General features: G+C 37.4%; 1 protein-coding gene across 5 annotated transcripts in view; it reads left to right on the forward strand.

Annotated features, from left to right (window-relative positions):
- LOC117802625 (phosphatidylinositol 4,5-bisphosphate 3-kinase catalytic subunit beta isoform-like) overlaps positions 1–18,480 on the forward strand; it is a 95,388-nt gene that overhangs the window by 68,833 nt on the left and 8,075 nt on the right. For 3 of the 5 annotated variants that reach the window (XM_034661922.1, XM_034661921.1, XM_034661925.1), the window contains one exon: positions 13,758–13,944. In XM_034661922.1, coding sequence (XP_034517813.1) covers positions 13,774–13,944 — 171 coding nt within the window. In that variant the 5' untranslated portion in view covers positions 13,758–13,773. Of the gene's footprint in view, positions 1–157; positions 206–13,757; positions 13,945–18,480 lie in introns of all 5 variants that reach the window. The other 2 variants (XM_034661924.1, XM_034661923.1) reach the window with 1 other exon arrangement.

Below are 18,480 nucleotides of genomic sequence, written 5' to 3' on the forward strand. Positions count from 1 at the left end.
ATATCCATCAATGTAGTGAGAATGCAAATTGGTAAAGACGTTGTAGAAAATGTCTTTCTATGTTTGACAGTAAATATAAAGAACCTTGATGAACTTTATACCATTGATTCTAAACCCTGTTGGACTCAAGTCTTTTTTTTTTTTTTTTTATGAATAGGAGCTCAGTGCAGGGCTTGAACTCACAACGCTGAGATCAAGACCTGAGGTGAGATCAAGAATTGGACGCTTAACCTACTGAGCCAGCTAGGTGCCCCCACATCCTTTTTTTGTAGTGTATTTTGTAATACTTGTACTATATTGAAATAAAATTTATAGTTAATATAATCTACCTACATATTTTATAAGAAAAATATAATGCTTTAACTTGAATATAAAGGAAAGTCATTTGTGATAAAAGTTGGTATGCATTTCAATATGTAAATGCACAGGTCCTGTAGTAGCCCAAAGTCAGATGCTTATATCTGTGCTTAAATGACTGTGAATGCATTGACTACAAGTAAACACTGACATAGTGATGTTGATTTGAGAACTTTTAATTCCATAAGTAGTAATTATAGGTGGTGCTTTTGAGTCTGTATCGTGGCTTACAAAATTACAAACTAAATGAAAAATCCTTAACTCTGGTTGCATAGTTTTTCATTCATAAATGGAACAGAAAGTCATTAAGCACCTCTCCCTCGGGAGCCATCATGGATTTGCCGGGGGTTTTGGCCTTCATAAAGCAAAATTTTTACTATTATGCATACATGGTAGGAATTGCTCTGTCGTATTGTACGCCATTGATATTATGCAGTGCCCAGTATTGTAATGTGATGGAGGAATCTTTCAGCAGCTCATTTTGCTTTCTCTCTGAGCATTGGCATTAACTTTATCATGGTTTTGAAACTTTTTTAGTAGTTGGGAAAATTGGTTTTCTATAAGGAATATAAGGGAGTTTTGCTTCTCTACTTTTGGTTGCTTCATTGAACTGTTTTTGAGCCATTTATCCTAAAATTCATAATACAACATGATAGTAAAAAATATTTAACAAAAATAAATTGCTGTAACAGTGAAGTAAAAATATATTTGCTAAGTCTGGAAGCATCATGTCAACTGTTAGCCAAGAGAAATTAATTAGTACAGCTCTGCTAACCCAGAAATGTTTTGTGGGATTTCTGTACAAACTATAATTATAATTGGGAAATTATGTGAGCCAACCACCTGGTAGGTCTCTAAAGACCACCTTTTGAGGAACTCTGTTCTAATTCCTTTCACACCAGGCAGTCAGGGCTGATGGTTGTACTCTGTGAAAAGAAGTCATGGCTATTTCTCTCATTGGAAAGAAACAACTATTATTGTAAATTAATATTAGTCATCGATTATTGTGTGCTTTTTTATTTTTTAATTTTTTAAAAAAGATTTACTTATTTGAGAGAGAGGGAGGGAGCAAGCAAGCAGGGGGAGGGGCAGAGGGAGAGAAACTTTCAAGCAGGCTCCACACTGAGCACAGAGTCTGATGTGATCCATGATCTATGAGATCGTGACCCGAGGTGAAACCAAGAGTCAGATGCTTAACCAACTGAGCCACCCAGGCACCCCTCAGTGCTTTTTATATGTCAGGTGCTATGCAATGTGCTTTTTTGTATACACCATTTTATTTAATCTTATATCAACTCTGCAAAGTGGAAATTACTTAATCCTGTTTATAAATTAGGAAACTGAAGGTCAGAGAGGGTAAGTAAATTATCAAGATTATACCATCCAGGTTGTACAACAAAGCATGTATGTGAAACCGTATTATGAAAAGGACTTCTTAGTGTTTCAATAATAAAATTTGTGGATCTGGTTCAATATTGATGAGCCATATACTAGATTAAAGAGAATGATAAAATTCAAAGTTAAATACTTGATGACTGTTCTATACATTAGACCTTACAGTAACCTTTCAGAGTTAAGAAAAGTAACATTTACATAGTGGATAATTTTATCTGAGATGGTGTCTTTATTGAATTTGAGTATATGTTGGAGCTTGTCTTTTAAGACCCAAAGACAGTAGTGATCTATTTTTTGGGGGAGGGGACTTCAGTAACAATATATATTTTATTTAAATTTGTACTGTTTTAATTTGAGCTGTTTTCCTTTTCAGGATATGTATGTGATGGGAACTAGGTGTCTGTGCATTAGAGGTTGCTTGTTGGGAAGGTTTTTCACAATCAGGGGCAGTGACAGAAGGAGAGGGAGAAGCAGGCTCCCTGCTGAGCAGAGAGCCTGACATGGGGCTCGATCCCCATGCCCAGAGCCAAGGCAGACTGCCTAACTGCCTCAGCCACCCGGGGGTCCCAGCTTGTTGGAAAGTTGTTTTTTTTTTTTTTTTTAACATTTTATTTACTTATTTATTTGACAGAGAGAGAGTACAAGTAGGCAGAGCCGCATTCAGAGAGAGAGGGAGAAGCAGGCTCCCCGCTGGGCAGGGAGCCTGAGGCGGGGCTGGATTTGAGGACCCTGGAATCATGACCTGAGTGGAAGGCAGACACTTAACCATCTGAGCCACCCAGGCCCCCTTGTTGGGAAGTTTTAAAAGAGGAATTCCTTAAGCAAGACAGGAGTTTTATCTGTGCCTGGGTTAGCCACAGAAGTCTTTTTGGTATATTAAGTATATGTGTTGTGGTTTTAAAAAATTGCTCTGCTTTCATGGACATAGAAATAAATCTGACTTATAATAAATGAACTTGTTCTACAGAGGCATACTAAGTATTTATAAATGTATTCTGTTTATATGGAGGTTAAGTACTAAGATTATGAATCTGTAGTTTAATTAATTAATTAAAAGTAGGCTCCATGCACAGTGTGGGGCTTGAACTCATGACCCTGAGATCAAGAGTCACACACTCCTCTGACTGAACCAGCGAGGCACCCCACCTTTGGAGATAGCTTTTACGTAGACTTAAGATGATTCAGAGAAAATAGCAATCTTTACAAAATCAAGTTCTACTCTGTTTAGATTTTTTAGTGCTTAGTATTATAATGCATTCTTTCCTGTAAACAAATCAGTTGAGGCTGATTTGTTGTTTTTGAACAATGTGGATGGCAGAACTGAGACCCATATGAATCAAGATCCCATCATTTACGTGGCGTCTGATTGAAACCTGAAGGTTTGAGATGGTAAAGGTAGTGATCTTCAAAAGTACACAGCCCCTTTCAGTGCTAAAGTTTTATTGTTTGTTTTTAAAGATTTTATTTATTTGAGAGACAGAATGAGCAAGAGAGAGTAGGGGCAGAGGGAGATGAAAAGGGAGAAGCAGGCTCCCCTGTTGAGCAGGGAGCCCAACTCGGGGCTCAATCCCAGGACCCTGGGACCATGACCTGAGCCTAAGGCAGATGCTTAACTGAGCCACCCAGGAGCCCCAGTGCTAATTTTTTTTTTTTTTAATGAACATTCACTTTTCTTCTAGCTATATCATATAATAAGAAAGAAATGAATACTGGGTAAATACTATTGCATTTAATTTTTATTTGAAAATTTTTAAAAAATTTTAAGTAATTTCCACACCCATTGTGGGGCTTGAACTCACAACCCTGAGATCGAGAGTCCCATGCTCCACCAAGAGAGCTAGCCAGGCACCCCTATTGCATTTAATTTTTAAAAATTGTCTTTCAGTCTCTCTTAAAATTTTTCCCATAATTTTGCAGAATAGTTTTTGTTTAAACTTGTTCATCTGTAAGTTTATGTTGGGTTCTGCTTATCATTTGAATTAAAAAAGTAAAATCTAATGGCTCTGATGGCATATTGCTAGGGAGGCTGAGAACATTTAAATCCTTTCCTCTTTTTCTGCCAGCTAACAATTGACAGGATATAGGTTTGTAATCACAGTCTAAGGGTTTAGTTGAGCTAATTGTCATTGGGAAAGTTTCATGCCCTCTGATAGCTTCCTGAAAGTTGTTTTCATAGTTGTTGCATGCTTGTCCTCAGGCTTTGATCAATGCTTAGATGTTCAAACAGAAGAGTGATGCAAGACTGAGGATCCTATGGGGCTCAGCAGCCCCGGGAAGGACACTTCTTTTAAAGAGAAAAGGAGGGGTACCTGGGTGGTTCAGTTAGTTAAGCCTCTGACCCTTGGTTTCAGCTCAGGTCACGATCTTGGGGTCCTGAGATTGAGCCCTGCATTAGGCTCCCCACTGATCTGAAGATTCTCTCCTTCTCCCTCTGCCTTTGCTCCCGCTCGCAGGCATGAGCACATGCTCACTCTCTCTCTGTAAAATAAGTAAGTAAATCTTTAAAAAAGAGAAAAGAAGGAAAACTAAAAAAATAAGGGAAAAAAAGATTTAAAAGGTATGCTAATTGCTTGGGAAAAATCTGACTTTGGTCCTGGCTCTGTTGCTGTGTCATCCTAGATAATTTCTCTGGGCCCTACTTTTCTTATCTTTAAAATGAGAAGGGTTTGTAACTTTTAAAAAAATATTTATTTATTTATTTATTTATTTATTTGAGAGAGAGTGAGTGTGCAGGGGGAGGGGCAGAGGGAGAAGGAGAGAGAATCTAGAGCAGACTCCCTGCTGAGCGCAGAGCCCAATGCTGTTACTGGGCTAGATCCCCTGACCCTGAGATCATGACCTGAGCCGAATTCAAGAATTGGAGGCCCAACTGACTGAGCCACTTGGGGAACCCAGGGTTTGTAACTTTTTTTTTTTTTTTAAGATTTTATTTATTTAGAGAAAGAGATGGGGGGGGGAGAGAATGAGCCGGGGTTGGGAGGTGGGGAGCAAGAGGAGAGGAAGAAGCTTCTGAGCTGAGCAGGGAGCATGACTCGGGCTATCCTGAGCCAAAGGCAGATGCTTAACTGACTGAACCACCCAGGGACCCCAGATTTTATAACTCTTAAGTCATCTCCCAACTGGAAACTCTTGAGTTAATTCTTAGGCTGGACTCTTGTGTGTGGTGCTTCCTGTGAAATAAGGGTAACAAAGGGAAATAGGTATCGGATATATTTTATATTTGAATGTGTAGCAGTAATTTTTTTTTCAAAATATCTCTACAAAAAGATTTACCTGTTAGCATTTGGTTTGTTACCTCGTTTGTTTAGCAACCATGTCACGGCTTTAGTCTGACAAAGGACATGCTGTTTTAATAACGGCACAGCACATTTTGTAGTATGCCCCTTCTCTCCGTACCTATGTACAGTATTGTGCATGATGTTCTGAAGAGCTACAAGTTATCCTGTGTTAGGGTTTAGTTTGACCACTGCATCTGTAAGTTTGTTTACTAAGAGTCTTGAAAATTAAGAGCTAGTCATACTGGCCTTATATTCCTCTGATTGTTTAAGGGGCTAAAGTTTTCTTTACTTGAGCTTCTTTTACCCTTTAAGAATTAGCCAAAGACAACAGAGCCAAATACAAGAAACACTGTTGTTTTGCCAGTAGAAATGTATGATAAATTGTGTTCATTACTATTTATTTATTTATTTATTTAAAGATTTTATTTATTTATTCGACAGAGATAGAGACAGCCAGCGAGAGAGGGAACACAAGCAGGAGGAGTGGGAGAAGAAGCAGGCTCATGGCGGAGGAGCCCGATGTGGGGCTTGATCCCAAGGCAGATGCTTAACCACTGTGCCATCCAGGCGCCCCTTCATTGTTATTTTAAATAGAGTATAATTAGGTCTAGATAAAAGCATTTCTAGGTTGGGACGCCTGGGTCCTCAGTTGGTCATAATCTCAGGGTCCTCATATTTAGCCCTGAGGCAGGCTCCTCGCTCAGCAGGGAGCCTGCTTGTCCCTCTCCCTCTTTTGCCCCTACCCCTGCTCATGCTCCCTCTCTCTCTCAAAAAATAAAATCTTAAAAAAAAAAAAAAAACATTTCTAGGTCATTACTACTTTGAGAAATAATAGGAACTGTCCTAGAGCAGTGGTTCTGAAAGTGGACAGTGTGACCTCCTTCCTATAAGATGTTTTTGAAATTTTTAATGGGTGATTTTGTTGTATTTATTGATATAATGATTCGGGGAGGTGCTGCTTACTAGTAGGTAGTGGATTACTGGACATCCTGCAATGCATAAGACAGCCCTATAACAAAACAATGTCTCATGTACAACACAATTTTTGAATTTTCTTCCAGATATTCATGTAGGTGAAAACTGTTTTATTATCTGAACTGAGATGTTAACTCTGTCTTACCTAAAAATATAATACAAAGTATTTTTTACATGATTTCAAAATATTGATGTTGAAAGATAAAGACTTGGAAAATCTGTGACACCAGTGAGTGGCATTTGTCATATTTGATCATCAGTACAACACATCTGGATTAGTCTGCTTTTGTAGTTGTCATATCCATGGTGTTTCTATGTATAGAGGCAAACCTGACTGTTTCATTAAGCAGAGGTTTGGTCATGTCCAAGTATTTACATATTGAGAGAAACTTTATTATTTTCTTTTATTTCTCCTTTTTTTTTTTTTTAAAGATTTTATTTATTTATTTGACAGAGATAGAGACAGCCAGCGAGAGAGGGAACACAAGCAGGGGGAGTGGGAGAGGAAGAAGCAGGCTCATAGCGGAGGAGCCCGATGTGGGGCTCGATCCCATAATGTCGGGATTACGCCCTGAGCCGAAGGCAGACGCTTAACCCCTATGCCACCCAGGCGCCTCTATTTCTCCTTTATTTACAGCTAGGTCACTATACAGATTTTTTTTTTTTTTTTAAAGATTTTATTTATTTATTTGACAGAGATAGAGACAGCCAGCGAGAGAGGGAACACAAGCAGGGGGAGTGGGAGAGGAAGAAGCAGGCTCATAGCAGAAGAGCCTGATGTGGGGCTCGATCCCATAACGCCGGGATCACGCCCTGAGCCGAAGGCAGACGCCTAACCGCTGTGCCACCCAGGCGCCCCGACTATACAGATTTATTTTGAAATTAGGTATATTTATACAAGTTATATGAATAGTTTCAGATTTTTTAAGTGTATATATTTGTTTAAAAAAGAGTATGGAATATGAGAGGATTGAAATATGAGAGGTTTTTTCTAGGTAGTATTTAGCTTAAAGTACTTGAAAATCTTGAGCGTTGGTGTAAATAAAAGTGCTTTTATTAAAGTGACACACAAGTACAACTTACATGTTAGGCTGTAATTATATACCATATGTCTACCTGAGTGGTTTTTTTGTTTTGTTTTTGTTTTTGTGTGTGTGTGTGTTTGTTTTAAGTAGGCTCTGTGCCCAATGTGGGGCTTGAACTCACAACCTTGAAATCCAGAGTTCCTTGCTCAGGGCACCTCTTTGGCTCAGTTATAGAGCATGCAGCGCTTGATCTCGGGGTCATGAGTTCAAGTCCCATGTTCGGTGTGGAGCCTATTTTAAGGAAAAAAAAAAAGTTCATGCTCTTCTGACTGAGCCAGCCAGGTGCCCCTCTACCTGAGAGTTTGTAAAGTATGACAACAGTCTAACTCAGCTATTAGTGAATTATTAATACGACAATATTACAGTAGAAATTAATGGACATGGTTGTAACCTTGCAGTATTCCTTTTTGATAATTTACTCCTGGTTGACAAAAACATTTCTAAGTCACATAGTATTCTTAACAAGCATCTTTATTATCTTGCTGAATCATTGGAATCTTTTTGAATCAGTTGACATTTGAAAGTGAGGATTTTGCCCTTGAAATTGAAGGTCAAGGAATTAATTTTGGAGATTGGTGTGCTGTTCCTTTAGGAAGTAAAGAGCATAATTAACTGTAAAGCTAAGTGATTAAACTTTCCTTTTAGATACATTTTGAGATGGCACGAGAAAAGTACTTTGCAACCTATTTTGCCAGTTTTAAAAATTTAACTTATTTAAATGTTTCCAAATATTTCTGATGTGAAATATAGCATAGATATAGCAAAATACAAAAACATAAATGTGGAGCTTAGTGAATTTTTCTGAAGTGAAATTCTGTATTCTTTTTCTCTATATTAAAAATAATGGTTATCCTTTGACGTCATGGGAGTTCTCTAGTCTGTCTAAATTTAATAGATGACATTTTGTGGGAATAAGCTGTTCTATAGTTAAACATTAGTTGAAAATGCATCATTTTTGGAAGGAAATGCCTGTGATGTTACTGGGTTGCTATACAGTGGGAATGCAGTGCTTAGGTTATAGGTAAGATATATTTCATCCTCTTCACATGGCAGGAATGTATGGATTGGAGACAGAGTGATCTTAGGCGAAGCTTGATCCAGCGCAAGTGATGAAGCAATCAGAATTCTGTATATTCGTTAATATTTTTCTGGTTTACTCTTTTATGGAAAGGTACATCTACTATAAAATATAGACTGAGATTTTGGAAAGCCATGTGCAAATAGACTTAAGTGATATCTGAATTAAATCATTTCAGTTTTTTAAATTAAATGAGTTCTAGGAAATATATATGTGTATGGCATTATATCTGTGTAATGGTAGATATTACCATGACTTGCTATAAAGATGAAGTGGGCTGTTTATGGAATTTCTTATACTAGGCACTGAGAGACTACATTGAAGGCCACATAGCTAAATTTTTCCTGTGAAGCATGATTTAAATCACATTTTTAATTATCCAGCATAATTGTTCTACTAAGTGACTTCCATAGAATTTGTTTCACTCATTCATTAATTCATTTAGCCATATGTAAATATTTACTGAGACCATAGTATGTGTCAAAGCTGCAAATAAAGAGGTGGGAATAGTAGGAAGTTGGGAGCTGTTTGTACGAAGTGACGTTCAGTGTAGTGTGCTCCTGCTTTGACATAGGTATCCCCTGGTGCTTGTGTGCACAGCAGTATTAGGGAAGGGTTCCCAGAGTCTAGAAGAATAAGAGTTAATCAGGAGATATATATAGATGAGCACATCTTAGGGAGAGGGAATGATGGTTAAGGTACGGGGCAGGAGAGAATATGGGATATGCTGGCAAGTATTAGTGATTCAGGGTGGCAGGATTAAGGATAGAATGTGTGAGAGTGTTGAATAACAGATCTAGAAAGGAAGGATGGTAGAGGCCCATCAGTTCATTCTTGTAATTCATTTTAGTTATAACTACTTGATCAAGAAATTCTTAAATCTACCATAATGTTTTTCTACCAGTATCCCCAGAAATTCATAATTTTGTATCTGAGGGGTTAATGCCGTGGGGTGGTGTGAGGTGCAATCTCTTTGAAAAGATTGCTATTCTGAGCTTCAGGCCTGAGGAAGCCTCAGCATTTCCAGCTATCTGGTAGCTCCTTTGTTGGCTGTTGTTATTCATTAGTTGATTTGGTTTCAGTTGTGAGAGTCTTGCCAAAAATCTATGCTGAAGAAAGTAGGGGCATGTACAAGTTTATCATGATTGTAATTATGTGACAGGTGGCTGATGTTTCATAAACCCTTCTCTAAATGCAAACTTTTGTTTTTCCTCTCTCAGCTTTTGTTGCAAATTCCTGATTCATGTCATACATGCTGTGACTCGGTGTTCAGGAGCTAGGTTTCCCCCATCGTTGTGTGGTGGTAGATGGATATAGGCAAAGCATGGTCTTCATAATTTGGTGTAGCATGTTTTCTTGAACACCTGCTATTTGCAGGGTTGAAAAGCACCTCTACTAACGACTGTCTCCAAAGACTGTTCTGCAGTGATGTACCTAAAGCTATTCCAGGACCACTGACTATTAATGACATCTGTAGTAACTTTGTGTAGTTTGTTCATGTTTATGAACGTATCAGTTTAGGGTACCTGGATGGCTCAGTCGGTTGAGCATCTGCCTTTGGCTGAGGTCATGATCCCAGGGTACCTCAAGTCCGTGTCAGGCTCCTTGCTCAGCAGGGAGCTTCCTTCTCCCTCTGCCTGCTACTCCACCCGCTTGTGCTCTGTCAAACAAACAAACAAACAAATAAATAAAATCAATAAATAAAATCAATAAATAAATAAAATCTTTTAAAAAAGTTACTAGAATGCTAGCACAGAGTAAGAACTCACCTTTGCTGTTTAGATTTTCTTATTATCCTGTGAGCTTTTTTTTTTTTGAATTGTAGAAGTAGGGATAATAATGTTTTGTCTTAAATACATTAATCAATTACTAAACGGCTACTATATGCTAATCACTTTTGGGGAAATGAAAGTTGTTGAAAATATATAACTCATAGTTCAGAGAACTTAGGGCTTTTGAATAAAAATAAAAAATAATAAGTGGCACCAGATATTTATATTGGATTTACTAAGTTCCAGGTGTTCTTTCTTCAATTTTTGTAACTATGTGCTCCAAGGTAGTTACTGTTGATATCATCATTTCGCAGATAAGGGAACTTAAGTAGGGAGAAGATACGTGATTTGCCCAAAATCTTTCAGACAGTGAGGGATGGAACCAGCTTTCACAAGTAAGCTGTTGGATTCTGAGACCACAGTCTTTCATCAGTGCTCTGTCCTGCCTACAGAAACAACACTGGCACATGGGAAAGATTCAGGGCCTGTATAAGTGTCAGTGTAATGGGTCCAGATTTTAAGAGGTGTAAGAGTCAGGAGAGAGGAATCAGTAAAGGCTGGAACGTTCAGGGAGTGCAGTTTCTCGCATCCTTGCCAACACCTGTTGTTTCTTGTGTTAATTTTAGCCATTCTGACAGGTGTGAGATGGTATCTCATTGTGGTTTTGATTTGTATTTCCCTGATGATGAGTGATGCTGAGCATCTTTTCATGTGTCTGTTAGCCATCTGGATGTCTTATTTGGAAAAATGTCTATTCATGTCTTCTGCCCATTTCTTAACTGGGTTGTTTTCTGGGTATTGAGTTTGCTAAGTTCTTTGTAGATTTTGGATACTAACCCTTTATCAATAGGTCATTTGCAAATACCTTCTCCCATTCTGTAGGCTGCCTTTTAGTTGTGTTGATTGTTTCCTTCACTGTGCAGAAGCTTTTTATTTTGATGAAGTCCTAATAGTTCATTTTTGCTTTTGTTTCCGTTGCCTGTGGTGATGTGTCTAATAAGAAGTTGCTACGGCCAGGGTCGGAGAGATTGCTGCCTGTGTTCTCCTCTAGGATTTTGATGATTTCCTGTCTCACACTAAAGTCTTTTCATCCATTTTGAATTTATTTTTGCGTATGATGTAAGAAAGTGGACCAGTTTCAGGGTGCTTGAGTGGCTCAGTTGGTTAAGTATCTGCCTTCAGCTCAGCTCATGATCTCAGGGTCCTGGGATTGAGCCCCGTGTCGGGCTCCCTTCCTAGCAGGATGTCTGCTTCTCCCTCTTCCTCTGCTGTTTACCTCTGCTCTTTCTCTCTGCTCCTCTCCCTGCTAGAGCTCTCTCTCCAGCTTGCTTTTGATATTCATTAGCTTGATAGATGGCTCTCCATCTCCTCGCTTTCAGTCTGCAGGTGTCTTTACGTCTAAAATGAGTCTCTTTTAGGTAGCATATAGATACATCTGTTTTTTTTAATCTATTAACATCCCATTTTTAAGGAATCTCTACACTGAATGTGCGGCTCGAACTCAATCAAGAGTCACATGTTCCGGGGCGCCTGGGTGGCTCAGTCGTTAAGCGTCTGCCTTAGGCTCAGGGCGTGATTCCGGCATTCTGGAATGAGTCCCACATCTGGCTCCTCTGCTGGGAGCCTGCTTCTTCCTCTCCTACTCCCCCTGCTTGTGTTCCCTCTCTCGCTGGCTGTCTCTTCTCTGTCAAATAAATAAATAAAATCTTTAAAAAAAAAAAGAGTCACATGTTCCATTAACTGTGCCAGCCAGGCGCCCTACCAACAGACCATTATTATATCTCACAAATGTAACAGTATTTCCGTAAAATCATCTAATATTGAATTCTTATTTAAATTTCCCATTTTGTTTTAAAGATAGGCTTTTATAGTTCATTTGGTGAAATAAGTGTTGGATTTGGCTGTCTCCACCCCCAACATGGAACTGAGATGGGGCTTGATCTTAGAACTGTGAGATCATGACCTGATCCGAAATTGAGAGTACTACACTTAACCAGCTGAGCCACCCAGGTGCCGTCCTATGTTTTTGTTAACAGCCTTTGTACCATTCTCTTTCCTTCTCTTCTTGTTGTTGATTAGCTTGTTTTGTTGTTGTTAATTACTTTTTTTTTTATTGATGATTCATTGGGGACTTGACTGATACTTCCTTGAAGTCTTTAATTCCTTTCTCTATTTTCATATTTCTTGTAAACTGATAAATAGGTCAGATCTAGAGTCTTGATTAAATTCAGGTTCTTTTTGTTTGTTTTTTGTTTTTTAATCAACTATATTCTATAGGTTGTGGCTAGTACTTCTGTTGCATTACCGGAGGAGGCACATGTCTGGATTATTCACAGGATTTACATAGTGTCAACCTGATAATGTTCATTATAAAGTTCCTCATCATCCTTTCACTTTATTTTGTAATGTTTTTTTAGCATCCATTAATTATGCATTATTGCCTGGATCATTGCTTCATTGGAGGTTGCACAATGGTGGTTTTCTAATTTTATCATTCTTTTTATGTTTATGAACTAAAATTTTCTGAAAATTAAGAAAAAAAACCTACCCTCATCAATCATTTGGTTACCCTGAAATATTTGGTATAAGCTGGTCAAAACATGTTTGATTTACTTCCCCATTCTTTATCAATTTTCAAAATAGTGTGTTGGTCTTAGCAATCTCCAGTGATGATCAGTAAACGATTTGTTTCTTTTTATTATTATTAAGTCACTCATTTGATATGTTTCAACCTGTAGATGTCATGAGTATTTTTGATGCTCAGAAATGCTTCAAGTTGGCTCTTGTCTCTTTTGATGTGATACTTTCATTCTTTCAGTAAATGGGATTTGAATCTTAGAAACTAACTTCAATGCCATGTTCTTCCGACTATTATTGTGCTTTCTTGAAGGAAGCTCTCAAGGAAGTCTTCAAGGCGCAGTTGAGGGGTGCATTTGTTGGAATAGGGGTTTGATTCCAGGAGTGTCAACATTTGTATGAACATAGCTCTAACAGCAGGTTAATAGCCTTTGTGGTACAAAGGTCTAGGCAGTGCAGTATTAGGACAAGTAAAGGAAATTAGGCCAGAACCATAGCACAAAGGGCCTTGCCAGCTGGGTTGAGGGATTTGGTGTTTTTAATTCTTAGGTGATGGGTCATGAGACTGTATGTTCATGATGTTTTGTTTCTCACATGAGATTGATACTTTTTTTTTAAAAAAAAGATTTATTTATTTATTTTAGAGAGAGTGAGAGCGCACAACCGGGGGTGGGGGTGTGTGGTAGAGTGAGAAAAGCTCAAGCATATTGGTCGCTGAGCATGGAGCCTGACACAGGGCTTGATCTGACGACCCCAAGATCATGATCTGAGCCGAAATCAAGAGTCAAACAGATGCTCAACCGACTGAGCCACCCAGGTGCCCAGATAGAAAATTATATTTGAAAGAAGACCCTCTCGACTGCCATTTTCATTGGAATTTCCAGAGAAGAACTCAGCCAAAGAAGCCAGTATTATTTAAGTAAAATCTGGAATCACCTGTTGAGTGGTTGTTAACTGAGTTTCTTAGAAACCTCTAATCTTTAAATCTTTCATTTTTCACATGTGATATACTTTTGTTGAATTTGAGTCAGTGCAGTGTATATATATAATGCATGTAATGATAACCGAAAGTGTTTTTAAATGATTTATTTCTGGTGACTTCATCTTTAATTAGCCACCTGTTACATTATTGGCTATATTGAAATCCAAAGACTAATTATGGATTGGTGGGCTTTATCATATTTTAGTGTAAGATTTGGCTAATTTTCTGTTTCACTAAGTTTTATGTAATAATTTCTAGGACCCCATGGTTATGAATGTGCTTCAATTTCATAATGCCTCCTGCTATGGCAGACATCCTTGACATCTGGGCAGTGGATTCACAGTTAGCGTCTGATGGCTCCATACCTGTGGATTTCCTTTTGCCCACTGGGATTTATATTCAGTTGGAGGTTCCTCGGGAAGCTACCATTTCCTATATTAAACAGGTATGTTAATAGGTGGAATTTTTATAAATGCAGCTTACTTACTGTATCACTTAGGGGAAGATGTTATTCTATTAGAGAAAATGTTACTAATGTCAATCATACAGTCAGTTTGAGCAAAAATTAATCTTTAGGTCACTACGTTTTAAAGATTTTCATATATGCTTTTCTTTTGTAGATGTATAAAAGGTAATCCTCCCGGTCACTTTTAATCCATATGTAATACCTGAATTAAGAAAAATTAACTTTCATTCAGGTTGTTTAAAGGAATTTGACAATATCGAAGAAAATTTTGAGTTAAAGTCTTTTTAAATACTATCTTTGAACTTGTACTTTTCCTGTATGTGATTTTTGGTTGGTTGTCTCTTCTCTCATTTTCCTTCCTCTTCTTTCCTCCATACCTCCACAACTTTTCATGCTGATTGTGAGGAAGAAAAAGTTTTCCCACAGTAGTGAATAGCATGCCCTCCTTTGGAAGCAAGTTCTTCTTCTTTTTTTTTTAATTTAAATTCTAGTTAGTTAGCATACACTGTGATATTAGTTTCTGGTGTACAGTGATTCAACAGTTGCATACGATACCCTGTGCTCATCACTACAAGTGCACTCTGCATTCCTTAATCCCCATTACCTATCTCACCTACCCTCCAACCACCTCCCTTCTAGAAACCATCAGTTTGGAAGCAACTTCTTTTACATAATGAGGCTTGCTTGTTTTGTTGGATTATTTTTTCATGTGAATTGATGAGTGGTATTGATTTGTGAGTACTATGAAACGTAAATGAATTTATTTTTCTAAACTTTCTCTTCAGTGTTTTCCAAGTAGCTGAACCCAATATGAAAATTAGGGGATATGATATTTTTTAAGAAAAAGTATTTATGACAAACCTTTTTAAAGTTCTTGACTTTGGACAGCCTCTTAACTCTTTTCCAAGCTTCTTCATCTGGGAGACACGAGAATTCTAAAACTGCATGATCCCTGAAGTAGAAAAAAAAAAAGAAAAGAAAATTATTTTAGGTATCCCAAGGTTCAGAGACTACTTATTTTTATAGTCACTGGTGACAAATATGGATGTGTGTGGCTGCACCTGAAGCTGGATTAACCATTCATGCCCTCCATTCTTCTTTTTTTTTTTTTTTAAGATTTTATTTGTTTATTTGATAGAGAGAGAGAGACAGTGAGAGAGGGAACACAAGCACAGGAAATGGAAGAGGGAGGGAGAAGCAGGCTCCCCACTGGGCAGGGAGCCTGATGAGGGGCTCGATCCCAGGACCCTGGGATCATGACCTAAGCTGAAGGCGGACACTTAACGACTGAGCCACCCAGGCGCCCCCCCTCCATTTTTTAATTGTAAAACATACGTAATGTGAAGTTTACCGTAAGAATAATTTTTAGGTGCATAATTCTGTGGTATTTAATACCTTCACAGTATTGCCCAACCATCAGCCCCATATAGAAACACAAACTGTTCTCATTAAGTAATAAACTTTCTTCTCCAAGTCCCTGGTAACCCCTATTCTAGTTTCTGTTTCTAGGAATTTGTCTATTCCAGCTACCTTTTAAAAGTAGAATTAAACAATAATTGTCCTTTTGTGTCTAACTTATTTTACCTATCATAGTATTTTCAAAGGTCATCCATATTGTAATATGAATCCAAATTTCATTGCTTTTTAAGACTTAGTAATATTCCATTGTTTGGATATGCTGCATTTTGCTTATCTGTTCATCTCTTGGTGGGTATTTTGATTCTATCAGTCTTTTGGCTATTGTGAATAGTGCTACTATAAACATTGATGTACAGGTATCTGTTTGAGTCCCTGCTTTCAATTTTTTTGGGTATATGTCTGAAAGTGGAATTTTAATATCACTTGGTAATTCTGTTTTAACTTTTTAAAGAAGTGCCAAACTGTTTTCCACAGTGGCGTTATCATTTTTCATTCCCACCAGCAGTACTCAGGAGTTCTAGTTTCTCCACATCCTGGCCAACACTTGTTATTTTCTGTTTTTGTTGTTTGTTTTTTATAACTGTTTTTATGGTTGTGAAATGGTATCTTGTTGCAGTTTGTATTTGTATTTCCCTAATGATGTCAAGCATCTTTTCATGTTGTTAATAGCCATTTGTAGAATTTTCTGTGTAAGACCATTGTACATTTTTTAATTCAGTTGTTTGCTTTTTGTTGTTAAGTCATAGGAGTTCTTCATATATCCTGGATATTAATCTCTTAACAAATAAATAATTTGCAAACATTCTTTGGGTTGCCTTTTCACTCACAGTAGTGTCCTTTGATGTATAAAATTTTAAAAATTTCGATGAAATCCAGTTTACCTATTTTTTCTTTTGCTGTGCAGCACTGCTTTCTCCTGTATGTAACTGAATCTGAGCATTAGCTATGATTTTTACTCCAGGTCTGTTATTCTCAGCTCTTGGTTTTTGTACTCAGCTGCGGTTAAAATTTGTATCCACCTTGCCATTTGTATGGTGACCTTCTTTTATATGATCTCAATTAGGAAACTTGGGGGAAGATGACAAGAGATTGATTCTGCTTCTTCTGTCAGGGAAGTGTTAATTAATGAAGATAATCCTGGTGAATAGAAAAGAATGCAGGAAAAATAATATAAATTTTGTAAGGGGGTGATGGTACATACTTTGAATTTTCTATTTTTTTCTAATTAGAAGTATTTATGTTCCTAAGAATGGTAAATAGGGACATCTTCGTAGATACTTTTTAAAAAAAATTGAAGTAGAGTTGAAATACAATATTATATTACTTTCAGGAGTACCAACTAGTGATTCAACAATTACATACATTATGAAATGCTCACCATAATATGTGTAGTGACCGTCTGTCACCATACAAAGTTATTCCAATATTTTTGACTGTATTCTTCCTGCTGTACTTTTCATCCCCATGATTTATTTATTTTATAACTGGTATTTTGACTTCTTAATCCCCTTCACCTATTTCGCCTTTTCCCCCACTCTCCTCCCCTCTGGGAACCACCAGTTTGTTTTTGTATTTATTAATTTCTGTTTTTGTTTGTTTTGTTTTTTAGGTTCTACATATAAGTGAAATCATATGGTGTTTGTCTTTCTCTGACTTATTTTACTTAGCATAAGACTAGGTATTTTTTTATTTAATGTACTTAAAAATGACATTGTATTTTCATTTCTCCATTAGTGTATAGAAACAACAGGTTTTTGTATATTAATTTTGTATTCTACAGCTTTATGGAATTCATTTATTCTAATATTTTTTTGTGGAATCTTCAGGGTTTTTTATATACAGTATCTTGTCTTCTGCAGATAGTGACAATTTTACTTCTTCCTTAACAATTTGGATTCTTTTTCTTTTTGTCTGATTGCTGTGACTGGGTCTTATAGTACTGTATGTTGAAAAAAGATGGTGAGAGTGGACATTTTTGTCTTGTTCCTGATCTTAGAGCAAAAGCTTTCAGCTTTTCACCATTAAGTATGATGTTAGCCATGGATTTGTCATATATGGCTTTATTATGTTGAAGTATATTTTCTCCATACCTACCTTTTTGAGAGTTTTTATCATGAACAAATTTGGAATTTGTCAAATGCTTTTTCTGCATTTACTGAGACAGTTAGGTGGTTTTTATCTTTTGTTTTGTAAATGGTGGCATATCATGTTGATTGACTTGTGCGTAATGAACCATCTTTGCAACCCTGGAATAATTCCCACATGATTGTGGTGAATGATCCTTTTCATGTCTTGTTGAATTTGCATTGCTAATATTTTGTTGAAGATTTTTGCACCTATGTTCATTAAGGATACTGGTATGTAATTTTCTTTTTTTGTGGTGTCTTTGTCTGGTTTTGGTATCAGAGTAATGCTGTCCTTGTAGAATGGATTTGGAAGCATTCCTTCCTCTTCTTTTTTTTTGGATGAGTTTGGAAAGGATTGAGGGTGCCTGGGTGGCTGAGTTGGTTAAGTTTCTGACTCTTGATTTGGCCTCAGGTCATGATCTCAGGGTTGTGAGGTCTGCCCCGTGCTCAATGCATGTTTGCTTGAGATTCTCTCTCTCCCTCTTCCTGTGCTTCTTTCCTCACTTACACGCTCGTGTGCGCACGCTCTATCAAACAAACAAACAAATAAATAAATAAATGAAATCTTTGGAAAAAAAAGAAAAGGATTGATATTCATTCTTGTTTTTTTCCCCCCTGGAGAGGGAGAGAGGGGCGGGGGCAGAGGGAGAGGGAGAGAGAGAATCTTAAGAGGCTCCATGCCCAGCAAGGAGTCTGTGGCGGGGCTTGATCTCCCAACCCTGAGATCATGACCTGAGCCGAAATCAAGAGTAGGTTGCTTAACCGACTGAGCCACTCAGGCCCATGATATTCATTCTTTTTTGAATATTTGGTGGAATTCACCAATGCAGCTATCTGGTTCTAGACTTATTTTGTTTTTTTAAGATTTTATTTATTTTTTATTTTTATTTATTTATTTTTTTTTTTTTTTAAAGATTTTATTTATTTATTTGACAGAGATAGATACAGCCAGTGAGAGAGGGAACACAAG

This window comes from Ailuropoda melanoleuca, chromosome 6 (assembly GCF_002007445.2).
Source record: "Ailuropoda melanoleuca isolate Jingjing chromosome 6, ASM200744v2, whole genome shotgun sequence".
Classification (NCBI taxonomy): domain Eukaryota; kingdom Metazoa; phylum Chordata; class Mammalia; order Carnivora; family Ursidae; genus Ailuropoda; species Ailuropoda melanoleuca.